This window comes from Nylanderia fulva, unplaced genomic scaffold (genome assembly GCF_048542155.1).
Source record: "Nylanderia fulva isolate GAGA-0341 unplaced genomic scaffold, ASM4854215v1 Scaffold111, whole genome shotgun sequence".
In the NCBI taxonomy this organism is placed as follows: Eukaryota; Metazoa; Arthropoda; class Insecta; order Hymenoptera; family Formicidae; genus Nylanderia; species Nylanderia fulva.
Genome location: NW_028189313.1, coordinates 38,731 through 48,538, shown reverse-complemented (window position 1 = coordinate 48,538; position 9,808 = coordinate 38,731). Strand labels below are relative to the sequence as shown.

The 9,808-nt window shown below is 52.5% G+C and overlaps 1 protein-coding gene across 1 annotated transcript; it reads right to left on the bottom strand.

The window, feature by feature from the left end:
* Positions 1 to 1,747: 1,747 nt before the first annotated feature.
* LOC114940687 (uncharacterized) lies at positions 1,748 to 6,594 on the bottom strand. The gene is made up of 2 exons (XM_029315423.2): positions 6,075 to 6,594; positions 1,748 to 4,176 (listed from the first exon to the last, which is right to left on the bottom strand). Exons 1-2 carry the CDS (start codon positions 6,592 to 6,594, stop codon positions 1,748 to 1,750), a joined length of 2,949 nt encoding a protein of 982 aa, XP_029171256.2.
* Between the last annotated feature and the right edge of the window lie 3,214 nt (positions 6,595 to 9,808).

Sequence of the window (9,808 nt, the reverse complement as noted above, 5' to 3'; positions counted from 1 at the left end):
GAGGGTGAAAGAGGCGAAAGAGGGGTGGGAGTGGTGGTGGAAGTGGGGGTGGGGGTGGGTGTAAGGGTGGGGTGGAGGCGGGATGTGGGAGGGAAAAGGGTGGGTGGAAGTTGAGGGAGGTGTGAGTGAAAGGTGAGAAGAGATTTATACGCGGACAGAGAAGAAGAAGAAGAAGAAGAAGACGACGTTACTGCATTTTTCATGAAAAACGTCACTTTTGACCGCTTGTATCTCCAGAACGGCTTGACCAATTTTATTTTTTCTCGGCTCAAATTACTCGTGGCGATGCCGCCTTTCAGGTTATATTACGTGCAATTCAAAATTTTTTATATTTTAGTAGTTCTACACCCCCAAAAAATGGACTTTGATGGTGCAGGATAAGGAGACTTGTAGTGTCTTTTAAGGTCTTTTAGGGTTTGAACATGGCCGGAGACACTACCGCGTCTCCTGATATTATTATAAAATTATCTTTGATATAATAATGATTGGATAATCGATAAGAATTATAAAGATTATTTACTCACTTCCCAACTATGTTTCAAACAAGACACAGATTCAATATTTTGCCCATAATTTTGCTCCTTTTCTTCCAATTGTTGTCGCAAATCATCTATAAAGCCATATTGATGCTCTACTTCGCGAATTTTGTCTTGCAAATCATTTCGTGTAGCTTTAATTTAATTTATCGATCTTTAAAAGGTAAAATTGGAGCAATGTATATCAGTATAAATACATAGAAAAATTGCATAAATAAGAAAAATAATTTAAATTTTTTAAATATTACATTGTTATTTTATAATGCCAACCTTGTCGTATCTATTTTTGAACATGTTGCAGTAGCATCGGAAATTGCTTTCTTTGTAGCTCTTTCTTGTATTTTAAATTCCCCTGTTGCGCATTGTATTGTTGAATTTCTGGTAACTTTCGAGTAGTGCGCTGACATTCAAGCCAATGTTTTTCTTTTTCCTGTATGAACTCTTTTATTTAATCCTACACAGATATATAGAATTTATTAATAAATAATATTTTATTAATAAATAATTTTATCAATATATAATGGAAAAAGAAAAGATATACATTGAGAGATCATTAACTGTGTGTAAATTGTGCCTTAAGTCTCTAAAACGCTATAATTAACAAAAATGTTTTTATAAATTCTATAATATGTATCTAATATATTAAAACATAAAAAGTTTTAAAATATAAATATAAAATGTACTAAAAGTTTAATTTTTATTTTATATTATAATATTGTAATATTTAAAAGACTGACTATTTTAGTTATTTTATTTTATTATTTTATTGTACTTATTATTTTATTTTAATAGGTATTGTTAAATGTTAGTTTTACAAATATATAAAAATGTGATTTTTTTAATTAAACAATTTGTTTTATAAATACATAAAACAAATCGCTTATTTTCTAAAATCGCATTTTTATATATTTATAAAAATAACATTTTACAATAGATATCACAATATAATAATATTAAGTGCAATAAAATAAAAAGAAAAATAACTAAAATATAATAATGTGCCCTGTTCCGCGATTTGCTCGGCTCCACTGACCCCAGAGCAGCGAACACGATGTGGAGCTTAGAGGCAAGTCTTGCGTAATAAATAATATCGGAACACGCGGAAAAGAAAACTCTCCTGTTCATTGATGACAATAAGTTCTTTATTAATGACACTGTTCTGGCACAATTAACTTGCACTTTCACAAGAGAAAACGTAAGTCTTTTCGGGATCAAGACAGATTCGATCCCGAATTACAAGAGAGGACACGGGAGCAAAAAAAGAAGCAAGAGCTCGCCAATTCGTCTCCAAAAAGGAAAAAGACACGGCTCGCGTAATTAGGCGGCAGAGAGTGAATCGATCCAAGTCGATCGATAGCTGGTGTGATCTGGTTACGGTATTGATCAGGACAAATGCGACACATATCGCAGGCGATGCGCTGGGTTACCTGCCATCGGGACAGTTGCTGTTCGTTTAATTCGAGTACGTTCGGCTCAGGTAGCGCTATATGAGGTGTCCCGATCAAAAAGTGCCCTGGCGTTAAGGCGGTATAATCGTCCAGATTATTGGACGAAGCGGCGATCGGGCGAGAATTCAGGCACGCTTCAATGCGACAAAGCACTGTGGTTAACTCCTCATACGTCAGAGTATGATTTCCCACGCATCGTGTTAGATGATATTTAACGCTCTTCACCGCGGCTTCCCAAAGCCCGCCGAAGTGCGGGGCAGCGGGAGGCAAGAAATGCCACGAGGTATTGTCGCTACTTAATCGGTTTAGAAAGTTTGGATCACGTATGGCCTGCGAATACGCCTCTGACATCTCGCGTTCGGCGCCTCGGAATGTTGTACCATTATCCGAGTACATGTGTTTTGGCAAACCGCGTCGCAAAATGAAGCGATGGTAGGCCGCGCGAAATGTCGCCGAGGAGTAATCGCTTACAAGTTCTAGGTGTATCGCTTTGGTCGTTAGGCAGATGAAAAGCGCGATATATGCCTTGTGAGATTTATGCCCGCGGCCGGGGTTAGTTCGTAAGGCGATCGGACCCACGTAATCGACGCCGCTATTAATGAAGGCGCGAGGGACGCAATTGACACGTGGTTCCGGTAAATCCCCCATGAGTTCGTTTGGTATTTTAGCGGCTTCGCGAGCACAGCGAACACATCGGTAGAGTACCGCGCGGACTGTCGTGCGAGCACGCAGGATCCAGTACTGTTGCCGCAGGGACGCGAGCGTTAGTTGAGGACCCCCGTGCATTGTTCGCACGTGATGGTGATCGATTATAAGCGATAGGACGGGATGGGACCGGAAAATGATTGGGTGTTTTCTTGTTTCGGGAAGGCTGGAATGCCGCAATCGACCACCGACTCGAATAATTCCGGTGGCATCGACATATGAATTGAGTCCGGAAAGAGAGCTGGATTTTGATACTGGGCGTTGATTAGTTAAGCGCGTTGCCTGTTCCGGGAACATTTTGGCTTGTAATGTTTTGATCCAATACTGCTTCGCGGCTCGGATTTCGTCTGCGTCGAGAACGACCGATAAAGGGTTGTCGCGTTGCAATAAGCGATTAGGCTGCCGCGCTGCTTTAACAAAACGGAGCACGTAAGCAGTAACGCGCACGAGGGTGTGCCAGGACGAAAAGCGAGTCGCGAGATCCCACTGTTCCACGACACCGGCGATACAAATTGATTGAAGATTACGCTCCTCGACGGATGTATCGGCATGATTGAGGGAGGACGGCATGGAAGGCCAATGATCAGGCGATTGTGAGAGCCAAGATGGCCCGGTCCACCATAGCGGATGCTGTTCGATTTCATCGGGTGCTAAGCCGCGAGACGCACAATCGGCAGGGTTAGCTTTGGTCGGGACATACCGCCACTTTGCACAGGGCAGTAATGATTGAACTGCGGAGACGCGATTCGCGACAAAAGTTTTCCAGCGTGCTGGAGATTGACTAATCCACGTCAAAGTGATTGTTGAATCTGTCCAACAAACACAATCAACATTGGCAAAATTAAGCGTCAATTGCACGAATTTTAGCAGTCGAGCGAGCAATAGCGCGGCTGATAGTTCGAGGCGCGGCACGCTTATGGTTTTTAGCGGAGCTACTTTCGCTTTTGCCATGAGAAGCGTAATAGTGACGGACCCGTCGGCGGAAAGTGTGCGAAGATAGACCGACGCGGCGTACGCTTTAGTCAAAGCGTCCGAAAAGCCGTGCAGTTCGCGATGTATCGTGTTAGCTCCATGCGCCGTCCAGCGAGAAATTTCCAGACGGTTGAGAGACTGGAGTCTCTCATGATAATGTCGCCACTGCGAGAGGTAATCGGCTGGTATCTCGTCGTCCCATTGGCATTTAAGCAGCCACAATTGCTGCATAAATATTTTGGCAGTGATAATGACGAGTGCCACCCAGCCTAACGGATCAAACAGTTTTGCGATTGTCGATAGAATCGAGCGTTTTGTCTTATCGAGGCTCTGGCCGAGAGACACGTGGAAATAAAACACGTCCGGCGTAGGATTCCATGCTATTCCGAGAACTTTAAGTTGCTCGTCTCCGGTTAATAATTTTTGCTGAGCGAGACCGTGATCCGACGGGTCGATATCAGCTACTAAATCGGTACAATTGCTTGCCCACTTCCGCAGCCGAAAACCGCCTTTATCTAATAGTGCAATTAATTGGTTGCGCATCTCACGAGCTGCATTTTTATTGTCGGCTCCGAAAACGCAATCGTCTACGTAGATCTGTGAATTTAACATTGGAACGGCAAGTGGAAACCGCGCGCCTTTGTCTTTTTTTTTTTTTTTGTAACGCTGGGGAAACCGTCATGGTACCGCGCACTCTCGGATAGGGGTGCAGGTTATGTGGGACTCCTTGTTCCCCTTGATCGAGCCACGAATGGTTCAACCAGGGGGCCCAAGACCTACCTCACTAAAACCCCAGCGGGTGTTCTTCCCGGGCGTTGGATAGGGGACGGCGAGGATGCTGGATCCCATGCCGTCTCGCCGTCCCCCCGCCAAGCCGTCTCCGGGGAGCTGCCTCGACCTTGCGGCCGAGACCTCTCCCCGACCGCACAGTCAATGACTGTGCCGTTCCCTCGCGGTTGCGGCGCGGGGCGAACACCTGCCCCACGCCGCGCCCTCCCAAAGAGTTTGAGGGGCGGGGCCATGGCTCGAGAGCTCCCGCTCGAGCCATCGCCCCCCGCCCCCCCAGTGGTCGCGACCCCCGGATCCCCTAAAGGGTGATCCGGATCAGCGTTCCACTGGGGAAGCCCTCACCAAGGGGTACCTCTCAGAAGGAGAGGAACCCTCTTCCGTGGACGGTGTTGCCCTCCCCCCGGTGCCATATGGCTCCCGGTGAGAGGGCCCCACGCGTCACGTCTCCGTCCTTGAGGGGGACCCAGGCGCCTCCGGCGGAAGGGCGATGCCCACCCGCCAGCGACACGTGGCCCCCTCTCGACGCCCCGGCTGCGGTTTCCTCCGCTCCCTTGGGAGTTGGGATTCGACCGCAGCCGAGGGGTTGCCCTTTCGGGGGCGCGACCGCTCCAACCCCGCCTAAGCGAGGCGGCACGCCCGCGCCCCCGATTCTCGAGAAGTCATCGGGGGGGGGGACCTAAATGTTCCCAGCCCCACCCCGGAGGGGGGCGTGCCCTCCCTTCCCCCGCCGCCGTCGGTGGGCTTGCCCGCTGACGGGGGTAGGGGCCGGGGGGATACGCCCTCAGGAAAAGAAGGAGGGAAGAAGGAAGCAGCAGCACGGAGGACAGGGGGGGCCCTCTCTTTCCCCGCCGCCGGTAAGCTTGCTCACTAGTGGTGGTGGGGATCGGGGGGGGTTCACCCCACACTCTCCCGCAGTCTTCGATGCAGGATGAGGACACCGGGGGGGGGGGCGGGACCTAAATGTTCCCAGCCCCTCCCCCGGTGTCCTCATCCCGCATCGAAGACTGCGGGAGAGTGTGGGGTGAACCCCCCCCCCGATCCCCACCACCACTAGTGAGCAAGCTCACCGGCGGCGGGGAAAAAGAGGGCCCCCCCTGTCCTCCGTGCTGCTGCTTCCTTCTTCCCTCCTTCTTTTCCTGAGGGCGTATCCCCCCGGCCCCCACCCCCGTCAGCGGGCAAGCCCACCGACGGCGGCGGGGGAAGGGGGGGCACGCCCTCCTCATCCTCCTCCGTGTCTCCTCCTCTTCTTCTTCTCCTCACACCGGGGGCGCGCCCCCCCGATTCCCCGGCACCACGAACGGCCAGAGCCGCCGATGCCGGGGAAAGAGGGGGCACGTCTTCGTCCTCCGTTTCTCCTCTCTCCCTCTCTCTCTCTCTGCCTCCTCCTTCTGCAGCATAACTTTGCTGCAGAAGGAGGAGAACGCCCTCCAAGCATCTTCATTATCCGTCATTGCCCTCACTACTGAGGGCAATGACAGATCCCTCCCCACTGCGGCCACGAGCCCCTCTCTCTCACCCGCCCAGGCAACACACTCTTCGAGTGTGTGCTGGGCGGTGTCACGCTCGTGGCCGCAGTGATAGCACCGCGTTGTGCGCTCCTTTCCTATTCTGTGCAGGTACTCACCAAAGCAACCATGTCCGGTGAGTACCTGCGTCGTGTGGAAGGACACCCCTCCTTTGACCCTGTCTAGCCAGTTCTCTAGACAGGGTCGTATAGCCCCGACGGTGCGCTGTCCTGGCAGCCTCGGATCTTCGAGGCTGTTCCTCCATTTCTGGATCAGCGCCCGTCGGGAGTGGACCCTCACTGCACGCCGGACTCCGTCTGTTACTATGATGCCCGCCCGCTGGTATTCGCGTGTACGCGTGTACACATCTGTGTACATGCGGGCGAGCATCTCCACAGGGGGCACTCCGGAGAGTACCCCCACGGCTACCCAGCTCACTGTACGGTAGCCCCGGCATATCCTATTGGCCACCCGCTTTTGTAGCTGCCTCAAGGCATCTCTTGGGCCGCGGGTGGCCTCCAGGCATTTTACCCATACCGGTGCCCCGTACAGGAGCATGGCATGGACGGTTCCGGCGTACAGCTTTCGGACACTCCCGCCGGGTCCCCCAAGGTTGGGCAGCAGGCGCTGCAGCGCCATCGCTGTCTTTTCTACTCTGGGGGAAATACGGCGGAAGTGTTCCCGAAAGGCCTACTTACTGTCGAGGTGGAGGCCCAGGTACTTTAGGCAGGCCCCCACCTCTATCGAGGTGTCCTCCACGCAGATGTGGGTTTTTGGTGGCGCCCCACGAGAGCCATCGTGCAAAAAGATGGCCTCGGTTTTTTGAGGCGCCACTTTGAGCCCCATCCGCTTCACGAGCCGCACAACGCGGTGCACTGCAATGTTCGCCCGAGCGATCGCATCTTCCCACGAGTCGCCCCCGGCCATCACCAGTGTGTCGTCAGCATAACACACCGTGTGACAGCCCGGGGGGAGGGTTTGCCGAAGAACAGCGTCGTATGCGAGGTTCCACAGCAGGGGGCCAAGTACCGACCCCTGCGAAACCCCGCACGTCATCTGACGCTTCTGTTCTTCGGCGTTCCTATCGGTATAGGCCAATCGCCTGTCCCGGAAATAGTCCGCCAGGATCGACACCAGATATGGGGGGACCCGGTGATACTCCAGGGCCGCCCCAATCCGGTGCCATGGCAGAGTGTTGAATGCATTCGAGATGTCCAAGGACACAGCAAGCAACACCCCGCCCTCCTCCGTTACGGCTTCCGAAATTGAACGGACCCGAAGAATCGCATCTATCGTGGACCGTCCGACCCGAAAGCCGTATTGCTCCTGGCTCAGGTTTGGACCTTCCCAGGACAAATGATAGACAAGGCGATCGGCTATGATCCTTTCTAGGATCTTGCCCGCCTTGTCTATTAGGCAGATTGGCCTATACGCCGAGGGTACATCCCTCGGCTTACCCTCCTTTGGAAGGAGGACTATATTTGCCTCCTTCCATTCTTGTGGGAAGGAGCCCATGCGGAGGCACTCGTTGTACATCCTCCGCATGGGCTCTGCGAGACCCCGATAGGCGAGAGCCCAGATTCTCCCGTGAACGCCATCAGGACCGGGGGCTTTCCCAGATTTTATCTTTTTGATGGCGTTCCGGAGCTCTCTCTCCGTGACCCCCATGGCCTCCTCGTCCCACACCCAGTCCCGCTCCGGAACCAGTATGTCTTTCAGGGGGACCTTCTCTTTATTCTGGGCATGGCCGCGTCGCAAGCATTGATTATTGTCTTGTGCAGCCATGCCCTTTCTCCTTCCTGGTCCCCCCTACTTTCCTCTCCTCTAACCATCAGGGCCGCCTCGACTGCGGCCAGAAACGCGTCTTGGTCTAGCTTCCTAAGGGCCCATCTTTGAGAGACAGCCTCCCTGTTTCGGCGGCGCTCGATCACTTCGCGGGGGAAGGCACCGACGGAGAATTCCACATATCTGTGGTCAGATATGGTTTCGATCTCCGCCAGTACCCTCCACCCGCTTACCAGCCTCGAGGCAGAGGGAGTGACCCATGTCAGGTCGACGATCGACTCCCCCTGCCTCCTAACGCATGTGGCCATTTTTCCCCTGTTACAGGGGAGAAGGCCACACCGCGCCGCCCAGTCTAATGTCTGACCACCGCGCCAATCATCCCGCGGGGAACCCCAAACGCTCGATTTGGCGTTGAAGTTCCCCCGCGATGACTACCGGGGCGGGGTGGTACTCTTTCAGCTGTCCCTCAATGGCGTGCAATCTCCCGCAGAAGTCCCCCTTGCTGAGACTCGGCGGGAGATACACGCCAATAACGATGATGGACCCCCATCTGACCGTGACCATACCCTTCCCCGACTTTAATGGTTCCATCGGGGGAGAGTTTGACGCGCCTCTGTGGGCGATCGCGGCCAAGCCGTTACTGCTACTTGCGCAGTTGTTGTCTGGGATATGGTGCGGCTCGGCCACGATCCCCAAGCCGCAGTCCCTCTCCATCAGATTCTGAACGAAGAGGTCCTGGGCCGGCACTGAATGGTTAACATTGCCTTGGAGCACTTTACACGTCATCTTCTTCCGTGTATGTTCCCTCAGGTCCCTCCGCCTCCATGGCGGCGGGATCTTTGTCCATAATATTTATTTTCAGACGCTTTCTTTTGGCGTCGCCTTCTGCTGGGAGCATTTCCCCTCTTGTTTTAGGAGCCCTTTGCTCTTTGGGTTCCTCAACATCCATAAGGTTTCCAGAGAGGGGGGCTTCCTTCTCCTGTTGATTTTTCTTCTTTTCTGCCTGTTTGGCAGATGCTTTGGTTGTAGGCAGGGGGGGGTTTGTCGCCTTATTTAGGGGGACCCCCCTTTTCCCCTTGTGTACTGGCGTGCACGCTTTGCTGCCTGTTCTGTGATTTGCAGGCAGCCCTTTATCTGTGCACACCGGGCATTTAACTGCCGCTGTGCAGCTTTTAGCTGCATGTCCCTCTTCGCCGCAACGGTAACATTTACCGCTGCGGTCGATGTTATTGGGGCACCGTGCGCGCACATGTCCCCCCTCCAAGCACTTGAAGCATTGGAGAGGTCTTGCCTCCAATAACTCCACGCGCACGAGTGCCCACCCTATCTTAATTTGGGCCGTTCGCATTATTATGTTCGCTGTCCTAAGGGGGCAGCGGACCCATACGATACCCATTCCCCCTGGGGTCTTACGTATCTCCCCCAGGTGGATTTCTTCCTCCTCGCAGTTGCCTGCATTTGCCACTGCGTTTATGATCTCAGAGGGCTGTATGGATTTGTCCAGCCCCCTGAGTCTTATTTCCGCCATTTTTACGGGGCGTTGCACGCTGACGCCCTCGCATCCCTTGAGGGCTTCTCTCATCGCGAGAGCAAATCTGTCCGCCCTTTCTTGACAGTTCGCCCCCGGGATTTCAAAAATATACGAGCCCGTAGCTCCTCTTTTAATCTTGGCTCCTTCCAGGAGCCCTTGGGCCTTAACTTTTTGTCGTGCTTCCCAGAGATGCTTCTCGTAAGTTCCCGGGGGGCACGTGATCGTGACCGCGGCTGTTCGCGGTTCTCTCCTCCTGGTGTTTGGTTTCTTGGTGGGCGGGGTGTTTTGCATCTGTTTCTTGGCATTGGCCTTCTTGAGGTTGGTCTCCTCTCTTGCTTCTGCCTCTGCCGCTTTGATGCTTGCCCTTTTAGCTTTCCTGGACAGTACTTCTGCCCATGTGGTACTGTCCTTTCCTGCTTCCTTTCCTCCTTCTTGAAGCTGGGGATTTCCCCCTTTCTGCTTTTGTGCCTTTAGTGGCACCTTCTCTTTCCTCTCCTTTATTGAGAGTTGGGATTTCTCCTCTCTTGCTCCTGATGC

Excerpts from the sequence above, each read along its gene's own strand:
- LOC114940687 (XM_029315423.2), bottom strand. The coding sequence starts at position 6,594 with ATGGCGCTGCAGCGCCTGCTGCCCAACCTTGGGGGACCCGGCGGGAGT. Across the intron at positions 4,177-6,074 it reads CACCGGACATGGTTGCTTTG|ATAAAGGCGGTTTTCGGCTG; the intron begins GTGAGTACCTGC and ends TTGCACTATTAG.